This window comes from Pseudopipra pipra, chromosome Z, assembly GCF_036250125.1.
Source record: "Pseudopipra pipra isolate bDixPip1 chromosome Z, bDixPip1.hap1, whole genome shotgun sequence".
NCBI lineage: Eukaryota > Metazoa > Chordata > Aves > Passeriformes > Pipridae > Pseudopipra > Pseudopipra pipra.
Window position 1 is genome coordinate 53,093,847 of NC_087581.1, and position 22,638 is coordinate 53,116,484.

At 37.6% G+C, this 22,638-nt stretch overlaps 1 protein-coding gene across 8 annotated transcripts in view; it reads right to left on the minus strand.

Moving 5' to 3' along the window:
* The window catches only part of PCSK5 (proprotein convertase subtilisin/kexin type 5), a 257,820-nt gene that overhangs the window by 120,369 nt on the left and 114,813 nt on the right, over positions 1-22,638 (minus strand). For all 8 annotated transcript variants that reach the window (XM_064641610.1, XM_064641613.1, XM_064641612.1 and 5 more), the window contains 2 exons: positions 10,848-11,060; positions 4,050-4,150 (listed from right to left, as the gene is read on the minus strand). In XM_064641610.1, coding sequence (XP_064497680.1) covers positions 4,050-4,150; positions 10,848-11,060 — 314 coding nt within the window. The remainder of the gene's footprint in view (positions 1-4,049; positions 4,151-10,847; positions 11,061-22,638) is intronic.

Sequence of the window (22,638 nt, forward strand, 5' to 3'; positions counted from 1 at the left end):
TTTCTTTAAAGATGTTTACAGCAAGTTAAATAAAAAATTTCAGCACTAATGATTATTCTTTGGCAACTTTACATGTAACTGGAAAGAGGACCTTAAAATGGGAAACAAATAACTGCAATTTCAGAGGTGGTTAAAGCTCAAGAGCAACACAGGTTCTAAATTAAGAATTTATTAATGGTTATGTTTTTCAGATACTTCAGTATTAAGAGCAAACTACTCCAAAAATGTAAAGGCCAGACTGGATGGAGCTCTGAGAAACCTTGTCTAATGAAAGGTGTCTCTGCCCATTGGAGGGGATTTGGAACTAGATGATCTTTAAGATCCCTTCCAACCCAAACCATTCTATGATTCTATATTGCTCATGTGAAGAGAGTCATAGAAGAAAATAAACTCTCTCCAAAGCCATACCACTGAGCATACCACACAGTAGAAACACAGCAGACAACTTCCATTTCAGCTGCTGATTCTTAGTCATGAAACTGCAGTTTATATACCTTGGGTAGGAAAATATGCATTGGCTTACAGACAGTGGAACATGCAGTTCAATTGGGGATGTATAATGTATTTTTCTGTCTTCAGAAACATCAGGTTTTGGTTTTTGGGTTTTTTTTTAAATTTGGCTTCTTCAAAGGAAGAACAATAGAACAAATATGGGCGGGCATACTGTCTCTTCTGACTCTGATTGCCCCAAATTCCAAATTCAAACTTTTCATCAATGAGAAAAGGTATTTCTGGTACCAAGTGTAGATGGTACTGTGTAATGCAAGTAGTTTATTTTTAGTAACAACATTGCTGCTTCTGTGGACTAAATTGATTATACTTATTTGCAGGTTTACAATTAGAAAAACTTGATATTTTGTAATGACTAAGAAGTGCAATACACAAGCAAGCATTTACTCATACTGCCTGTCTTTGAGTGGCAATTGTTGTCTATCTACAACTCTGTATTGCACCTGCAGGGATTCCAAACAAACAATCTGAAACTCAGCTACAATTCTTTCATTCCTGAAGGAAAACACGTCATTTGATACTTAAATACTGGATCCAAAAAAAAAAAAAAAGTGTTCACATAATTAGAAATTGGGGTAGCATGCAGAACATCATCCCCAAACAATTTGTTACCAGGATTTCGGGAGCAGATCCCAGTTGGAAGGAACAGCTAACTGGAGGGTTCAAATCAGTAGGAAAGCCAGAGATCCTCCATCAGCTATTCGCCAATCCTACCATCTGGGGCTTGTCAAAGAAAGAAAGTGGAAGGTTGTAGTGTAAATCTGCCTTGCTCATTTTCCATTGGTTTAATGTACCTTTGCATGTGAGCTGAAGCAACCTCTTGGCTGTTCTAACTCACATCCAGGCCATACTAGTGCTCTGTTCAACTCCTGATGTCTCCCAGGAACAGAACTTGGCTACTGGGGAAAACTGACCTCATAGGCTTGAAACCCTTCCATGGTATAATTTATTGTGTTTTCCAGCACAAAGTGGAATGAAACTATTCATTATTACAAACATAGTCAAGAAATGTTCAGGACTAAGTGCAACAATTTTTAAGAAGCTTGCTGTATGGAGAATGTAATTAAACTTGCAAAACCCCTTTCCATCTTGTCTTTTAAAAAAATCTCATATAAGCACTTAGTACCATTAGTACAGGTACTAACACAGAATTTAAGGAAGAGTTCATAAAAATACAAAGTCTGTTTGAATGCGAACTAGTTCCAATAAGCAGTTGCACTATGTTGCCATTTCATGTGTCCTTTAAATCCCATGTATTTTAAAAGTACTGCAGAAAATGCTTAGATGGCTTCAAAGCTTCTTTTTGCATACTTTAATTTCCAGCATTTAGTTAGGGTCACCTCACTTGGCAGGTATCACAGGTGAAAAATACATTCCAAAATTTCAAATCACATAAATTAGAATTACCATTTAAAAACTGCATAAAATAATCTGAATAGATTCCTTATAAACAAATCCCAGACATTAAAATTCAATATATCATGATATGATCTCCCTGCAATATTAAAGGCCTTACTACATAATCTATAACTTCACAGACCAAAAATTTCTCCAACCTAAATAAAAAAAAACTGGCATGGGAAACCAGGAAATATTTCTCTCCCTAATTTCTCTCTCTCTCTTTTTTTTTTTTAACTTTAAAAAAAAAAATTATTTTCTTTAATGGTTGTGGACAGCAGCAGTAACAGCATATTTTAAGTACACATAGGAGAAAAAATTAGTGAATGGAATATAAATGAATAAAACCACATCTGTGATATTATTAATGTAATTCCTTTGGATCTACTGAAATACATAGGCTAAGATACAGAAAAAATAAAACCCCTCCATATAATGAAATGGAACAGAGTCTGAAAGGAGGCAAAATCAACACATTTTCACCCTGAAACTCTTGTTAGCACCATGGAACAGAGTACTACAAATACAAAAAGTGCCTAGGATATTTAGTTACTGGCACATTTTATCTCCACCACCACATTTGAAGCTTTAATAGTCTTGTCTTTGTGCCTATCATAGCAACTATTAATTTGGAAAAAAAATACTAGTCCATAAAAAATACTAACATGGATTTCCCACTGGTATATTCACCAAAGTTCACAGAGAAAAAAGTGGAAGCTTCTCAGTGTGTGTTAAGATGTCACAATCAGAAATAGATTGTTAGTATGTCTTGAGTGCTAAAACTTTATGAAACTTTCAATTACAAGAATAATTTGTTAGAAAATGCATACAAAATATCACATTAAAAAAACAATTATGAGCAACCTCAGTTCGTTAAGAAATAGTAAGAAAAACATTCAGTAAAATGAAATGTACACACTTGCAATTTTATCTGCACTACCAGATTGTTTGGAATGAATTTAATGATTTTAAAACAGATTAAGAAGAGATTAAAAAACCCACAATAGCATTATATTGACTTTTCAAAATACCTCTGTTTCTAAGGACTGCATTAAGAAAAAATAATTATATTGACACAAGTGCTTCACCACTTAAGATTATGTCAGGTCTTCAATTACAAATTATTATTATTATTATTATTATTATTATTATAACTCAACACCAAAAAAGTATTCTGTGCTGAATATTGGGCCAAGCTGTCTTCAAAACAGTAATATGAAACATGGAAACATAATTCTATGTTACAAATTACATACAATTTGAAATTACCATTGTGTCCAAATTGTTTACTGCATTCAAAGGAAATGGCTGCTCCCAGAGGAAACTAGTTTTCTTCAGAATTTAACGGAATCTATCTCCTAGTGCTTAGAAATACTTGATTTTGAGTAGGATTTGGGGTGGAGCATTCCACCTTAAACCTGCAAATCTTATCCAAAAGAGCACAAACTAATTCAAAAGGTTTTCAAATATAGATTTACCTGAAAAATCTCCCATATTTTTGCTGCTCCATGAAGCACATTAAAGATATATATATTAGACATAAAGAACAAAATCATGCAGTTGAGAAAACATTTGTAAGACAGAAATGTTTCTGAGCTAAAGGTTAAAGGTCTTCTGAACTACATTATCCATGGTTTTTAGAGCTGAGGAACTTAACCCATGTTAAAAAACAGATTTGTGTGAGCATGATTAAGTTGAGAATTTTTACTTTTTATATTATATTATCAGGCTAGCCTAACATCATCCCAAAACCTCCTTCAATGTTCAAGAATTGCTAAGAGGAAGCTGATGAATGCAGGAGGTGACCTACAGTAGCCTGCAGAGCAGGGCAGATGGGCAGCACTGTGAGGTGCTTTACAACACTGTGAGGATGCTACACATCATTTAATGGAAACCACTTGTGCTCAACAATGTTTCAAGTTACTTCAACACTGAGTACTCTGTTGACACCTCCACAGTGTTAGCTTTCCTGCATGTGAAATAAGCACGGAGATCTTTCCTGCTCTCAGAAGGGTACTGTAAATTATGATAACAAAGTTTCCAAAGAACTTTGAGATCCCTTGTATAAAGGTGCCGGACAAATCAGAAAGATCCTTCTGTATGTTTAATTTTTTTTTTTCAGAGTACAACTCAGATCTTACTTTGCTTCCAGTGCCAGGGCAATGATGCCTGCAGCCATAGGTGCAGAGGCTGAAGTTCCAGTATGGCTGTCTGTGCAACGCTGCCTCAGGTCTGTGGTGATCTGGAAGAAATTGAATGTGTGAAATTTAGAACACAACTTCAGAAATAAGAGCAGGTTTTATTTGCTTGTATGAGTCACATGTATGTGGAGGGTATTTTCTTCTTTCATTGCAGGGAAAGGAAAAAAAAGAGGTGTCTGAAAACATAATGCTACATGTTCTCAGCTTGAAGTCACTTGTGAAGTCACAATATAGAGGTGTTCTCTATATTGTTCTGAATACATAAGTTACTTCCTTTTTTTTTTTTTTCATGGCATGCTCAACAAAGAGGCTTTTAAACTAGAAAAACATGCAGAGGGGTTTGAAACTGCACTGTTAGAACTCTGCCCCTCTTGGATTTATAGAACACTTCAAGAATCTCAAAGTGCCTTACGAACAGGAATGAACTAAATCTTATAGTGCTCCCTATGTACAGACTATAAAAGAGGTATGGAGGTTAACTAGGTTGCCAGAAATCACACTGGAAATAAGAGACAGAAGAGAATACAGTTGGGCTCATGCTAAGTACCGTGTTTAATCATTCCTTCATGCCTTATGCAATAAATCACATGAAACTAAGTAGTAATTAATTGGAAAATGCTAATGGTAATCACAAATTTGGCCCAGCCATCACCAGCCCATTAGATATTTTCAGTTTTTAATTGCTATGTATTATGTATAAATAATTATATGATGCCCTGTATTTTTTTATGTAATCTAAGTGAATGTCTACACTGTGATGTGTAATACCAACTAGAGGCACAGTCTTCTACTGAAGTTTTGGGATGCTTCCATCTAATAATGAATTTTATACAGATTCTTTCTGTTGGACAGTAAATCACAACCAAAAATGTGTTTACTCTAAATCCTGCTTCTTTGATGGAACTGTTAATCTAAAGTGATTACTCTATGCTTGTCTTCCTGAAGAAGTGGTTCCTAGCAAGGGCAACGCAGTAGAGGCAAGATGTCACTACTACCTAACAGAAGCTTAAGCAAAACCCACACAGACTTGAGAACAGTTGTTAGAAGACAGCAGTCCACAGCACCGAAACCTCCATGAAGGTGTGAGAGTGAGTGACACCAAACCTTATTCTCAGAATTTCAGTCACTGCAAGATGTAAAATATCTGCCTGAGGGGCAGAGGAGAAGTTGCTACACAGCTTCTTATCTAAGCACACAGAATTATTGTGTCTTAATTCACCAGTATTGTGCTCCATTTCCAATACGGATATGCACAAAAATGGGGGAGGAGAGGACTGGAGGATCAGAAAACCACAAAAAATCACTAGGCATGTGAAAATGCCCATCCAGCTTTGACACCTCAAAATACGCAAAACATGATCTGAAAAATTATCTACATCCTGTCTCAGCAGAATATAAGCAAATGCATATAGGAGCTATAGGTTCTACACTTTACATTAGCCATATTCAGTAACATACATATTACATGATTTGTATAAGGCTGCTGAAAATTCTCACAAAATGTAAGCATATGCAAGCTAACACAAAAGACTTCTAATAGAGAAGGAGCTAACAGCACCAAGGAAATGATTGTTGAAAATGAGTAGTGAGCAAGTGAAAGAAAATGAAAGTTTCTAGAAATTGAAAAAGACAGATTAAAGCATTTATAATGTTGGATCCTTAAATTAGCGAACTTGTCAGAGGCCAGATTTCTTGACTTATAAAGCCTAGAAAGAACCTTTTTTCCCCTATTATTTAATATTCTTCATAAATAATTCTTTATCTGTCATCAGCTAAAAGTTGGAACCTCATAAAGAAAATATTTCTATAATTTCTTTATCTCTTGCGTTCTTGCCTATTGAGTGTGTATTAATTTAGACAATGAAAATTAACAGTGTTCGGAAAAGCCTTATCCATGCAAATACCATAAATGCCCTGACAACATTAAGAGATGAAACTGCAGCAGGAACACTCCTAACAACGCATTGCCTATATGTGCAAATCCAAGTAGTGATTTTGCAGGTGGGACTGACATGTTCAAGAACTAGAGGATGACATGCACCCATGCAGAGATATATGCAATTCAGATATCCCATTTGGAAAAAGAGTGGCCAGTGTCGTGGTAAGGACCAGAAGGAAAGCCAGAAAAAAGAGAGGGCAGAAAATGCGATTTAATACATGCTTGTGGCTTTTGTATCCTAGTACTCTGTTCCCTGCATAAAAGTGGTGCAGCAGGTGCTTTTCTTGGAGGACTAGAGGATAGTAAAGCCTACAGGACCTCAGGCAGGGAAAAGTACTCTTTCAGCAGCTTTTCCCTAAGGGACAGCCTCTCTCACTACACTGAAACACATACCAAATTTTGCTATATTCGTTTCTCATTCTCTGGGAGAGCATCCTTCCAGAGTGATTTCACTGTCCTGTAACTACAGATATCAAGCACAACAATCCATGACATGTCTTTATTTGGTAACATTTTCCCTTATGTTCTAAACAGATGCTGTGGTGGCAATTTGAACTACAGACCCTGATCTCTCTTTGAGCAAATATTTCAGCAAAAAATGGGTAGGGAAAGCTTTGTAAGCAGAAATCCCATTTGAGCTAATTCAAAGGAAAGTTACTGAAAGGAGCTGAGATGTTTGGATGTAAACTACCTCCAACATCCAAGACATGTTTTTCAGCACACTGGATTCACTGTCAGAGAACTGCTACATTCATCCCAAGAAAAGTGAATACTGGACCACCAACAGGTGAGTAAGTTTCAAGAAGAAAAATGGTGCCCCAAATTCCCAGACAACATGATATCAACATTATAACCTCAATAAAAGGATGTGGTGTTTGACAGCACCATGAAGCTGCAATTAGTGTATACTAGCAGTCATTCTGATCAATAGTGTGGGCAGAAGGAGAAATTTTTTAATCTTTTGTTGAGTATAATACGAATGTATGCTTGAAGTACCTTTGTAACAATTGCTGATCAGGGAAAATGCTGACTAAACTGCCCAAGAAAATCCATGCAATATTTCTAGGGGCATGAGTTATATCCACTTCTAAATCAGTTGAATCAACCAAGTTTCATTGAAGACAATGACAATGTTTCTGGTACTGCCTAGTTTAATCAACATGAAATTAACAACCTCAGACACACACTGATGAAAGGAAGACAAAAATTACATGAATCATCACAATGCACTGTATTACCTCCCATAGGCAGTAGAACAAAGCTTTCAGAAAAACTAGACATGTATTAAAGGGAAAACTCTAGACAATGTAATGGTTTTATAGAAGCAACTTGGTCTGGAGAGCTAAGGAGATGCCATTTCTGTATAGTCATTATTAAGGTTGTATCACCACTCTTTCCATAGTTTCGCTGACTGAGAGGTTAATAATGAAGGTCAAAAATTGGATTTCCCCTAGCAGAGGACATGCTCACTCGCCCCCTCCCAAGCCTCTGCATTTCTTGCTATTTCCTATTTCATGACATGCGTTTTTTGATCCAATTGAATAATCTTCTACTTTCTGCTACAGTTCTTCAAGACACGTTGATTTCTATGAATCTATGTCCCCAGAAGTGAAAAGGCTTTAACAAAAATGCACTTACTGTTCATTCTATATAGCTTGTGTGTCCATATATACCTAAAACTGAAGGTGCCACATGATATTCTGTGTATATCTTGTGCATACCTTGATAACCTGAGTGAATTTCTGAAGGAGAGCAGGCTTTTGTGTTTTAAGAACTGGCAGGAGACTGGTTTGGTTTTTTTCATTGTTTCAGTTTTGAGTTCTGCTTAGAGTAGCAGTTAGTCAGCAAGGAAAAAACATAACTTAGAAGAGAAAGAAAATCAGCAGATTTTGGCATTTATCACAAAACAACAAAACAGGTGGACAGATTATTTTCAGCAGTTAAGTCTGAATTATAGGCTTGTGAATTATATCTGTGAGGAACTTTCATATGTAAAATCCTTTGTGCTTAAGGAAATAATTTGAAAAAGGAATTCAAAGGAAATGCATTTGTGCAATATGCTTGATAAGTGAAAGAACCATATAAATAACTATATTAGGTGGTACTTAACCTATCCTAGCTACATGGTCTGGAGTGGGGAAGCTATCTTCCAGCATTATCTTATGATATTCAAAGTGGTAGAGAAGAGAATAATAGGAAAAATACCTTGACAACTCCATACTATTAGCCAATACTTCTGCACTCACTGAGTTATGAGAAATACATCTATAAAGAAGTATAATTTTATAGTCTTTACCTACTGTTAATTTGCCTTTGTCCCAGACTGTGAGTTTCTACACCTATACCTATGCCAGCATTTGGCAGCTGCACTTGAAAACATTCAAAAGTAATTCTTTTCTCTGAGAGTCTGTGTAAAAGGCATACATGTAGCTGCATCTTTGAGATGTTTGTATGCTTTGGGCATTTCAATATACAGAAAGGGTGGAAACTTGGTCCATAAGGGGCTAATTGTTACTGCAATAAAATTCAGTACAGTGTACAGTCAAGTGTGCTTGGAGTACAATCCCTGAAAAACAAGGAACTCTTGCAAGATGGTAACATCAGTGTGTGTTTAACTGTAATTGTTAGCTTAAAATATTTCAAGCTATCATTGCAGAAGACAAAATTAGAACTCCAGACTAGGAAAACTTCTAAAATTACATCCTATATTTGTAGCAAGCAATTTTCAAAAATGGGTAGCAATGAAAAAAGAAAAAAACTCTTTTGTGAGGTTATAAAAGTGTGGGTGATCTATTAATCAAAATAATTTTTATAAGAATTTTTAGTCCACACAATGAGTTCCTAACGTTTGCTCACTGTTTGTTCATTTACCTTATAATATATTCTGCACATATTGGATAGAATAACACAGAAGGAAAAAAAAAGGAAGATACTCAACTAAAGAACTGCAAGGAAAGATAGGAAGGAACTGTGGAACATGACACTAGACCATCATAACCATCCACTGTCCCTCAATCTTGCATAGGTATTTCTGTACTATGACACTATAGAATCTTACATGATATTGGAGTTTGTTCTGAGTTACGTGACAAAAAACAAACAAACAAACAAAACCCACAAAAAAACCCCTGACTTCTCACAGATATCTGTTGATACCATCAGTAATTTTACTCTGCATCTGTCTCTGCAAAATGAGTGCATTCAATATACCTTCCAATATTCAACATACTAATCCTTTTAACTCACAGACACAGTGCTTTTGTCACTCAATACTACGTGACTGGTGTGTCCAGTCTGGATGTTCAAAGTTCATAACATGAGAGAGTTTATAAGAAAACATATCTTACATAGAATGATGGAAGACAGTTATTAAAAGTTATTAAAAGCTATTAAAAGTGATTAATCGTTCAGGCTACATGGGCAGAGAGAAGACAGTAAACAATTGGAGTGCAATAAAATCAGTGACACCAAATGCTAAGAAATAGAAGTTAGAGGAGCTCAGAGAACAAATGAGAATATTTTTAATGGCAATGGGTAATTAAAACCACTTGCCCTAAATTTAAGTGGATTTTCTGTCACTGAAACCTTTGAAAGCAAGATTGATTGTATTTGAGAAAGTTATTGTTGAGGTGATAGCAACTGCTGGATTTGATGGACTCAGGGAAGTCCTACAAGACCTGGCTAAGAGCTCAGGGTGGAGGAATGCAATCACTTCAGTTCACCTTACACTGTATTACTATCACTTAGACATGAAGATGTTAGTGAAAGTCTTTTAGAGGACAGTGAAGGGAATTTAATTACAGAAGTGAGAACTCCTAGGAGGCACAGTAATTTTTTTTCTTTATTACTATTTATCAGAGAGAACAAGAAACATGCCAGGAAGAGAAAGATAAGGTTTCAGTGAAGAGAAGCAAGTAATGAACAGAAAAATTACTGGAACAAAGAAGTACCTCAGAACAAGTTTAAAACAAAAATTAGATAATCTGAAAATAAGGAAGAATCCAAGAACAGATGGCCAGCATCCCAGAATCCTTGAAAGACAAGGCAGACAGCATTAACAAAATATAGTGGCACATATTTTTAACTCTTCACTGACACCAAGAGAGGAATCTGTTAAGGACCAGAAAGAAGGCAATGTTAGATGAGTACTTAAGAAAACATACGGGGGAAAAAACCCCCTTTCAAATCCCTCAACCTTCTGAAGTAATTAAGTTCTGTAAGTTAAACACTAGAATAAATAAGCAGGGAAGAGGAAAACATTAGCAAACCTCATTTACCTCATTACAAGGGTTTAAAAGGTTAAAAGGATTAGTATGTTGAATACTGGAAATTATACTGAATGCACTCATTTTGCAAAGTCAGATACAGTGTACAAATACTAATGGTATCAACAGATTATCAAACAGAATTAAAACAATTTGCTGTTTTCCGGAAAAGATGAGTACATTACGGAAAATGGATGCTGGCTGCTTAGGAATGACATAAGGAACAACACAGGAAAGATGAGCACTGAGTTAATTTTCCTTACAATATATTTCTGCCAGAATAGACAGCAATATGAGCAAATTACCATCACTGAATGTAAAAGAGGAATGATGCTGGATCAAAATAAATCTGAGAAAATAGAGCGGTACATAGACAAACTGTTAATATCATGAGTGTAAAATCTGAAAACTATTGATAACTGGATTTAAAACAGAGGATATTATTACAAGTTATTTCCCTTTCTCTCTCTCCCTCCAAAGTCACTGAACAAATATAATCACATACACATTAAAGAAAATAAGTAAACCCCATACTATTTTCCTGTCATAGGATTCCCCGCTGCTGTATGTTGTAGCCAGTGTGGATGCACATTCTTCCAGATACCATGGCTTCTTCCCACTTTCAGCTGTGCTGCTTATTGAAATAGTGTAGATGCTATTGGTGTAGCCATCACAGGAGCAGTGGTCTCGACTTCTTCCACCATTTCCAGATGCCCAAACAAAAACTGAACCTAAGCCTCTTCGACCCTGTTCGGAAACAGTAAAAAAGATTTGATCAATAATTCTCTTCCCTCTCAACTGCTTAATAGACAGGTCTTTTCCCCCAAAAAGGCATCTCATGAGAAAAAGAAAATAAGCAATTTCACTGAGAAGAATCTGAAATGAAAACAGGATTTAGCAGAGTTCAGAATCAGACATTAGAAAAATTCAGAAAATGAGTAGTATGAACACAGCTTTACAAGCAACTTTTATACAAACTTTTGTTCGTTGGTCTGCATCTATACTATTCCAATGTACCACAAAAGAGGTGCTGAAAACTCAGATGAAGCATTAGAATATCATACTGTGTTGCAAAAAGGAAAATAAATACCATACTTGAAAAAAAAACTCTTCATAATGCACAATACTTTTTATTAGGATGCTCTCAGCTGTTTCTTCTTGGGTTGCCTGAGGCACTGGGTTTTTTGGGTAACATTATACACTGTGAACCACAGCACCATTTTTCACACACACTATAAATCACAGAATCACAGAATACCTGAGATGGCAAGGGACCTCAAGTACCTAGTCCAACCCACCTAGTCCATTATGACTGCTAAATGCACAACACAACATATAAACAAAAATGGACAAAACTAATTCTTATAAATCTATTCTAAGGAAGCACTAGATCATTAGTTCAGCATGTTATTTCAAACATATGACTAGTTGGACAAGTTAATTAGGTATATTCATAATTTAAAATAGGTAATCTCCCCTTGACATTTTCTTAATATACAAAGTTATATAGTGTTCAAATGAATCAAAACATTTTAGTGGTGCTAATACTCTTATACAGGTATTGATATGAAAAGAGAAGGTGATCAGTAACATGTATCGTTGATATACGAGAATTGATATATGGTTAATTGGGTTTTTCCTTATTTATATTTACATATTTCACGTCAGTGAATGAAATTCAGATTCATGCAACTGTATGACTAATTATCAGCATTAACTTATTTTTGATTAAGCTAAATAGTGTCACCCTTTCTTACAAGACACTCTTGCAAAGCATGGTACATCTACAAGTGTGCTAACAGTCTCACCTATACCTCATGTGCTTGCAACTCATCATGTTGCATCTGCCTGGCTTTTGGATAAGCCCACCACTACGGGCCCATGATAAAATAAGGCATAAAACAATTTTTTGCACAAATCAAAAATTAATTCAATCTAAATGCTCAGAGGGGTTTTGCTAAGGCTTTCTGTGCTGAGCATAACTGAACCGACATTAATGTAAGACAAAAAACTGTCACACTTCACAGTCCAGGCTCAAACACAGATGAATTTATTAATCTACTATTAACGTCCCCATTAAGGGACATTAAAGATCTTCTGGTCCCAGCCTCACTCCAATGGACAGAGACACCTTTCACTGGACCAGGTTACTCAGAGCCCTATCCAGTCTGGCCTTGAACACTTCCATGGATGGGATGTCCACAACTTCTCTGGACAACCTGTTCAGTGCCTCAGCCCCCTCACAGTAAATAATTTTTTCTTAATATTTAATCTAAACCTCCTCTCTTTCAGTTTGAAACCATTCCACCTTGTCCTGTCACTACATGCTCTTGTAAAAACTCTCTCTTCATTTTTCTTCAGGCTGCAATTAGGTCACCTTCTCTTTTTCAGGCTGAACAAAACCAATTTTCTCAGTTTTTCCTCAAAGGAGATGTGCTTCATCCCTCTAATCATCTTGGTGGCCTTCCCCCCAGACTTGCTCCAACAGGTCAATGTTCTTCCTGCACTGGGGGCCTAGAACTGGATGCAGTGCTCCAGTGCTCCAGTGCTTCACTAGAGTGGAGAAGAGGAATAGAATCACCTCTCTTGACCTGCTGGCCACGCGGCTGTTTATGCAGCCCAGGATATAGCTGGTTTTCTGGGCTGCAAGTGCACAGTGCTGGCTCATGTCCAGCCTCTCATCCACCTGCACCCCCAAGTCCTTCTTAGCAGGGCTGCTTTCAATCTGTTCATCCCCCAATCTGTATTGACATGCTGCACCCTGACCCAGGTGCAGCACCTTGCACTTGGTCTTATTAAACCTCATGACATTCCTATTGGCCCATTTCTTGAGCTTGTCCACGTCCCTCTGAATGGCATCCTGTCCTTCAGGTGTTTCAACTGTACCACTCAGCTTGGTGCCATTTGCACATATGCTGAAGGTGCACTTGATTCCTTATATCTTATAATGAAGATATTAAAAAAACACTGGTCCCAATATATATGAACCCCTGAGGAACACCACTTGTCACTGATGTCCATCGTGACTCCGAGTCATTGACCACTATCCTCTGGATGTGACTGTCCAACACTTATATCTAACAGTCATCAAATCCATCTCTCTCCAATCTAGAGAGAAGGATGCTGTGGGGGACCAGGCCAAAGGCATTACAGAAGTCCTGGTAAATGACATCTGTAACCCTTCCCTTGTCCACTGATGTAGTCACGCAATAGTGATGCAGTCACTCAGTCACCTGTGTAGACACATAGGTGGTCACTAGGTTGGTCAGGCAGGACTTGCCCTTTGTGAAGCCATGTTGGCTGTCCCAAATCACCTCCCTGTCCTGCATGTGCCTCAGCATTGCTTCTAGGAGGATCTGTTCCATAATCTTCTCAGGCACAGAGGTGAGGTTGACAGGTCAGTAGTTCCGAGAGTCCTCCTTTCTACCCTTTTTAAAGATGGGTACAATGTTCCCTTTTTCCAGTCACCTGGGCCTTCACCTGACAGCCAGGACTTTTCAAATATCATGGAGATAATTTGTGAGTTTAGTGAAAGTATAATACCTGGACTCTTCTTTCAAGCAAACTAAGTTAAATAGTAACTTCTCCTGGTTAGTATTTACATAAGGTTATGTCTATAAAATGCAAATTTTCATTAAAAAAACCAATTCAAGCAGTGAAAAAAATGTCAGAATGCCAAGTTATATGTACAATGAAATCCACATTCTTCAGACTAAATCAATCTGAATATTTCATTGTTTTTCATTTCCTTTAGTTAGTCTTGGCTACTGCATCAACAAAAGTTGCAAAATAGCAACACTTTTTGTGGTTTTTTTTAATTTTTTTTTAAGACAACCTTGATGAAATGTTACAGCTCTACTTCCCAACATTATGAACTCTTGTCAAATCAAAACCCTCTTTCCATTTGGGGTTCTCCCTGCTTTTTCCAGCTAGCAGAGTCCAATTCAGAGCCTCCCAAAGCCAATGGGATGTGATTTGCAACTGCATGGGCCTCTTTTATGAACCACTTTCCTTTCATTCTACAAGCAGGTCATACCCCTTTGCAAATCTTACACTACCATTCTGAAAACATCTGATGAAACAGACTAAAGGAAGGGTAAATGGAAAAATTATTTCACACATATTCACCAATTTATTGTACCAGCAGATCAGGGAGACAGAAGATAGGCCTCTCTGATGTTTCTGAGGAATAGGATGGAGGATTACCCTAATAATATGTTGGTTTGTTACTTTTTTATGTGATCCTGGTTGATTTTTACTGGTTTTATTTTGGTTCCATCCCATCACCTCTTGAAATTAAATCATGCTTCCCAGCAGTATCTGCCTCCTCAATGGAAATGGTAATTTGTGGTTTGCCTATCAATTCTTCCATATGTTTCAGAGTCAGGAACAGATTTCTGTCTGGTCCTGCTCGCTTAAAAACCAACTCTCTCCTACATACGCTCCACCCAAAAAAGTCAGTATATATACATACACAGTTAGAATACACAGAAACAAGTTTACCATACAGCCACACTGTTACCTCCAGAACATGTCAAAATATTCCATCAAAACCTTTTAAATGAATTTTCAGAAGTATCTGCTATTTGGAGATTTTTACATATTTTAACTTTTTTTTTTCTTCACATGCATGTCTTGAAAGCAGTATTATGTAATTACGTTTGGCCAAATCAATACCCCATGGGAAATTCAGAATAACCCACCAATACAACCAAGAGAGACGAAATGAGAATTTGGGGTAAGCCAATTCCAAATTCCACTTTTTTTTAAAAAAGAAAGGTTTTGTAAAAGAAGTTATCAAAAAGATATTCACTCAGAAAAACGTCCTAGCAACAACAGTCCATCTGTCATTTTTCTGCTGTCACCATCAGCTGGTTCTGTATGCAAACAGCAATATAACATGACTTGCCCCATTCATGCAATGAAAATCTTTTCACTGTAGGATATGACTCTACTTAGTGAAAATTTCACAGAATTAATCCTTGAATTATTAGCTTGTCTGCACAAAGAATGTGTCTCTATTTCTTTAGATGCATACTTATGCTGCTGTGCTATCAGTGAACAACGAGCTGTAGAAACAGGTATGTGAATTGGCCACAAAATGTCGTCCTGATGAAAACATGCCCATGGATCTTAGAAATTCTGTGATTCAGTATTTTAAAAAAAGTAAACATCAATTTAGATTTTAATAGTAATGGTAGGGCTTTAAAAATAACAGCCATTTGCACCTGAATTTACCTTCTCATGCTAAGTTTTTTTGGTAAACAAATTATAGCAAATATTTCTTTAAAACTAATGTGTTCTGCACATATGTAAAGGATAAATGTCTCTTTTATTGCAATAAAGTATCAGGTGCACTGACTAATGGAAATGAGTACTTTCTAATACATACAGAGAAAGAATTCCCAGTCCTCTTTTTCATGGCTAGGCTTTGCGAACGAAGATTTGGAGAGGGCTCTACCCACGTTTGCTACAAGCACGCTGGTGGCTAATGAGGCCAATGCGAGATAGACAAATGCAGTTGCAAAAGGCACAGTAGAAAGACTCCTTGGATGGTATTGGCAAGACAAGATTCTTTCTGTGTTGTTTTTTCTCCTCAAGAGTGATCCTGCGTGTGTCCTCAAAAGAAGCAGCAGCATTATAGATGGTGTGTCTCCAGGCCTCCCGATTGAAGGCCAGAGTAGACCAGTGATGAAGATCAATATGGTCAAGGTTGAGATGTTGTTTCAGGGAGTCCTTGTATCTTCTCTTTGGGGCTCCTCTCTTGCGGCAGCCGGTGGCAAGTTCACCATAAAGCAAGATCTTAAGAGAGGCGGTGGTCCTTCATCCTGGAGACGTGTCCTGCCCATCACAGCTGTGTTCTCAGCAACATGGCCTCAATACTCGTAACTGCTGCTTGTTCTAGAACAGACATATTAGTCACATAATCTGACCAGTGGATGTTTAGGCAGCGTTGATGGAAGTGTTCTAGGAGTCGCAGGCAGTAGATGACCCATGATTCCGATCCATATAAAAGAGTAGACAGCACTATGGCTCTGTAAACACTGATCTTGGTACTTTTCTTCAAGTGTTTATTTTGCCAAACTCTTTTATGGAGTTTTCTGAATGCTCTATATGCCTTTGCTAACCTGTTGTCTATCTCTCCATCAATCTTAACATACAAGGAGATGAGGCTACCTAGGTAATTAAACTGCTGGACTGATTTGAGCTCTGATTCACCAATGGTGATATGGGGATGATGGAAGATTTCCTGAGGTGCAGGTTGATAGAGAACTTCTGTCTTCTTTAAGCTGACTTCCAGCCCAAAGAGCTCAGTAGCCTCAGCAAAGCAGGATGTTAAACGCTGCAGAGCTACTTCTGTGTGGGCGACAAGGGCAGCGTCGTCAGCATAAAACAGCTCCCAGACAAGATGATTTAAGGTCTTAGTGTGGGCCTTCAGCTGCCTTAGGTTGAAAAAGCTTCCATCGGTACGATATCGAATGTAGATACCGTCCTGATCATCAAGGTCTGCCGTGGCCCTTTGGAGCATCATGCTGAAAAAGATTGTGAATAGGGTAGGAGCGAGAACGCAGCCTTGTTTCACATCATTGGTTATTAAAAAGGGCTCAGAAAGTGCATCACTGTATCTGACTCGGCTGTGCTGATCCTCATGGAGTGAGATGATCATTTTAAGGAACTTGGGGGGACATCCTAAACATTCCAAAATCTGCCATAAACCTTTTCTGCTCACAGTATCGAAAGCCTTGGTGAGATCAACAAAGGTTACATAGAGACCTTTGTTCTGTTCCCTACACTTCTCTTGCAGTTGTCTGAGAACAAATACCATGTCTGTGGTACTCCTGTTGGCTCTGAAACCACATTGGCTTTTGGGTAGAATTCCTTCTGCTATAGCAAGTATTAGTCTGTTCAAGACTATTCTTGCCAGGATTTTGCCAGCAATGGAGAGCAGAGTAATACCACGGTAATTTGAACAGCCTAATTTAATTCCTTTCTTCTTATACAAAGTGATGATGACTGCATCACGAAGGTCTGATGGTAGTTTGCCTAGTTCCCAACAGTGCACCACAAACTTGTGAAATTTAGCATGGAGTGCTTGGCCCCCATGCTTCCAGACTTCAGGTGGAATTCCATCAACCCCAGCTGCCTTGCCAGTTTTCACCTGCCGAATGGCCTTAAGAGTTTCTCCCATAGTGGGGGCAATATCCAGTTCATTCTTCACTGGGTGCTGTGTGATGAACTGAATTGCTGAGTCTTGGACTACACGGCTAGTACTGAAAAGAGTCTGAAAGTGTTCAGACTAACAATTCAGAATGGAGATTTTATCTGTGTGAAGCACCTGACCATCAGCGCTGAGTAGAGGGCTTTGGACCTGTATGTAGGTCTGTATGCTGTTTTCAAAGCCTCATAGAATCCTTTGTAATCACCTGTATCTGCACATAATTGAATCTTTTCTGCTAGATTGATCCACTACTTGTTCTGGATGTCACAAAGCCCAGTCCTCTAATGCACTGCAATATTGCACATATAACACCGCAGCGGTTCACAGAAAACAGCAGCATTACCTTCAGACTAGAAAACATGCTAAACATCTTGTTCCTAGAAGCTATTTGTCAAAGCAAATAGCAGCCTTAAAAATAACACTTGCGTTCAAGAGGTGTCTGGATTTGGTGCTGAGTGATATGTTTTACAGGTTACAGCGGTAGTAGTGGGTGGACAGTTGGACTGGATGATCTTGAATGTCTTTCTGATGCCTTAAAAGCTACGATTTTAGTATAACTCTTTTAGCACTTTCAGTAGCACTTTAGCTAAGTACCTTTGTATTAGTCCTGAAATATTGTTTAATATTTCTTGTCAAGAATTCCAATGGAGAAAGGTTGTAGCAAGGTAAAGAATATTTTATCTGTATAAAATGTTCTCAGAATAAGACACAAGAGGCACACTGCTTGATATAAAAGAGTCAAACCTATCAGAGAAGGCCCAGAACCCTTGAAAGAGGGCCAAACAGGACAGAGAGAGTTGATGAAGACTTTTGTGGGAGGCAGATATGGGGTCTTGGGCCCACCAATCCAATTCTGGGATGAGCCTGCAGGAGAATCTGGTGGACAGATAATTTTCAGGCTGCTTGTATCCCCATGAGGTAATAGTTAGATATTTCAATTAGATGATACTTTAAGTTCGTATCACCTGTGTCTGTGTGTGTGCATATGCTATCTTTGTGCACTGAGAATGTTTTATTAAAGAGCTACTTTTTTATCTTTCTATACTAACATTGTCTAGAAAATTATTTATTCAATTTCAGGTAACATTCCACCCTTGATAATTCTATGATTCCATGATTCTATGAACCCAACTAAAATAATTTGTCCAGTAAATAAATTCTAGTTTACATTTACTGCCTACCATTTGGTTTCTTCTTTCTCTCTGTTTCCAAACACTCTGCTTTAGTTCAGTAGACTAAAGCAGAGTGCTTAGGAAAATAAAAATAAAATGCTTAGGAATAATAATAAAATGCTTAATAATAATAAAATGCTTAGGAAAATAAAAACTTGTTAGTAACTATGCCAAACAAGTAAATAGAGCAACAGCATCAGCTGTCCTACTTTATGTCATTCCCAACTGGTCTCCTTTAAATAAACGAAGTTAAATAACATTTGGACTGCGTTAGGAAGTTAACACAAACACACATGCAAGGTACTATGTAGCTTTTACTGTTTATCTAAATCTGTCATCTGTCATTTGCCAGATGCCCAAGGGTGTCACAATGAAAAATCAAGCCCTGAGCTGCCAAGAAGCCATGCATCATTTATTACTCAAAAGCAAAGGTGCATTTACAAACCATACTGGTAGACCTTGAGCAAAACTAAGAATTAGTGAACTACCAAAGAGGCACAGACCAGGGCTGATTGGATGTTCAGCAAAGTATGCTCACTGTGTCCCATGATGTTAAAAATACATTGCTTCTTCCTCTAGGTATAGATCTGTTTCTGCTCTTCCATTTGCCACGATAGCTAGGGACTCCCTCTTATAAACTCTGCATAATTGCATTTGTGCTTGTCAGTGCAACAATTAGACCATTGTGAAATGTTTTCCTTTTGTTTTGTTTGCTTTCTTAAATTGCATAAAATGTCAGATAATTAAAAAAAAATCATCTGTTCCATTATGCAAAAGAAAGTCTTTCACTGACAACTACAGCTTGCTATTGACCCAGCCACAGTTCAATTTTCTAGTGCATTTTCTGGGCAAAGCCAGTGTGCTCAACAGACAGCTGATCTTAAATGAAATGGACTCATCAGGTCTTTGACAAAGAGGCCCCAAGACAGAAATTGCACTTGTAAAAGCATGACAGAACAATCCTGGGGCATTCTGGCTTTTTTTTCTGCTAATGCCTCCTTTTCCTTGGTCAGTGGGTTGCAAGCAGGTAAGTGATACAAAAGTTTTTTGGGTTTTTCCAGGATGTGTTAAGTCTGCCAAGAATCAGAGCCAGTATGAACATGTTCATAATGACATCTGCAGAATTTCCAATATTATCAGAACACCCCCCCACTCCAAGTGCATGTGTGTGTGTTTGTGTATGTGCATACATATAAAGCACATATGCCTTTATGAGTGAATGCCTTAGTGGTACTGGCAGGAACCTTCATAATGTAGAGATCTTCACATGTTCATCTAAAGACAATCATCTAAAGACAATCGAGTTGCTTCCATCTAATAAAAACAGTTTCCATCCACAAGATGTAATTTGAGCCAGTGGACTAAGTTTCAACCACAGTATTTCATATAGCTTAGACTCTACGTTTGTTCAGTGCTTTACAAGTCAAGCTGCCTTAATCCACCCTTGAATCCTGATTACTTCCTGCCCAGGAATCAAATGCCCCAATAAGTCTCCCCACGTATGAGGTCAATTGCTGTCTTAATAGAAGTGATCAAATTTACAAAGGGACAAAGAAGAAAATATGAAGGAGTAGGAAAGACAAAGGACAGAACCACTGACCTGGAGTAATTAGAGTTACAAGGGTTGCAGACAGGGAGACGCAATTTGGCATTAATATGCTGGAAATTGTACACCCATGGGCAGAAAACAAATAATGAAAACATTAAATGCAGAGAGAAGGAAGGACATTCTATCCACACCTAGAACCTAAACATTTAATTTCCTCTATTCTCCCCAATACTGTTCTAAAATTACTTAATGTTTCCAAGAACAAAAACTACTGCCAGGAAGTGAAATTTATACTGAAGTGGAAACTGGAAAAAGTAGCCCATAGCATGACCTCTTCCTTAAAAACTAATTCCTAAAGAGGAAATGTTCATAACTGAATGTGCAAAACAGAGGCCAGTATTCTGGAGACCTAAAAAACCTACTATACAGACATGATTTTGGGTTAAGCATAGTACAATTACTGTAGGTCAAGGCACCAAGGATCACAGCATCCTGAGAAATTCACCTGTGAGAGGCATCATCTCCTTGCTTCCAGATTTCTGTACTTCCTGGGAGCTGGACAGTGCCGCCCTGTGTAGAGACACAATGCTGCCAAGCAGTTGACTGTCAGTGTTTTGCTTTTGACAAACAGCAACTCCTAGCTCCTGTTATATTTAGCTCCTCCAGTCCATTTAACCTCTAATCTGGAAATGAAAAGTAGTCTGGCACACCACTCTTAAAAGACTTTGCCGTAGATTGCACAGCACTGAACTTGAAAGGAGGAATCCCTCTGAAACAGACAACGCAAAGCTGAAAGTCCACGCCAGCAATTACGAAGTGGTACCAGAAGCCAGCCAAAGACATTATTTTTTTTTAAAAAAACCAGCCTCCTTGGGTATTAGAAGTAAAAATTTATGAACAAAAGGAGACATTTCTGAGGTCATTAATTTGGTTGAGGTATCCACACTCTCAGAAAAAATTCATGTTTGTGCATCAAATAACTAAAAATGCACAACTATGGTATTTATGAGGAAATCAGTAATAAGCCAAACAGATGTGCATTAATAAAGATACATGTTTGAGGGAATGTCCAAAAATGAGACCTATGTTTTCATATTAGCAGTCATGTTTTTACTCTTAGGGAAACTAGAAAGTAAAGAAATATTTCCTATTGCTGGAACACAGCAATAAATATACACATAATATATATAAAATGCAAAACTATATTACTATTTACAAAAAGTAGTTATTTTGTTGAAAAAGCAAGTGGTTGCTCAGAAAAGTAAGGTTTTGGCTACTTCTTTTAAATAAGAAAATGAAAGACAAAATAATTAACAAGGTTAAAAAAAGGAAAAATGTATTTTATTAGGTCATAGGATATGATACCTTTTAAATACTGAAGTGGGAAAATATCTTAATCTGAGTATAAAAAAATCCCATACTGAATGACCACAAGCACCTACCCATTAACACAATAATTTCTGGGATATATCAGTGGAATAATTTGATATGTAGCCTTCATGTTGTGTATTTTTTACTTTACTCTTCAATGGAAAGACAGTCTAAACAGCTCCAAGATATTCCCCACAGAGCTATAATTACCGCTTGAAGTGCAACCAAAAGAACTGGCTGAAACCTGAAATCTGAAAATGTGGAATACTGGAATGAATTTCTCATTTACCTAAGCAAAAGTGAGGCAGCTTCAGGGCTGCAGGAATCACAGTTCTGCTTCAGGCTCTCTCTCCATAGTATCATTACCACTGTTGTTGGGTAACAGTGTCGGGTAACAACAAAGCCAGTTGTATGTTGCAAAAACAATGTGATAACACAAGAGCAAAATTTCTGTTGTACAAGGAGTCTCTAGTTAATGACAGTTGAAATTGTCTCTGCATGCAAAGCCAAAGTTAACAGGCAGTGCATAGGAAAGCCACCAGCGTGAGGACTGGGTATGAGATGGATATCACACACAAGCACCCGTTCTAACAAGCGGGTTCAGGTAGTTCTCATTGCCTTTATACTACTATCTGATTAAACACTCAAGAAAGGAGCCCATGGCCACCAGATCCACACAGCTGTTGTTTCACTACTTATGTCAGATGCCTCCTTATGCAAAACTTCAAGTTTAGAGATGTCTGTTTAACTTCCGGAGTTTAACAAAAAGAACCTCAAATTTTCTGCAAATTCAGCTCTTTTCACTAGATACGCAGGAAAATGTTACTGCTCCACCTCTACATCTGCGGACTGAGGGCTGCAGTAATGTACAGTTCATCTCCCGCAGCATTAATTTAAGAAGAAACAATGTACTTAGACTGTGTGAAAAATATTGCCCTCACAGTTTTGTGCCTTAAACTTAGGTTAAATTCTTTGCACAGAAAACTCTTGACACTAAACTTCCAGCAATTTCCA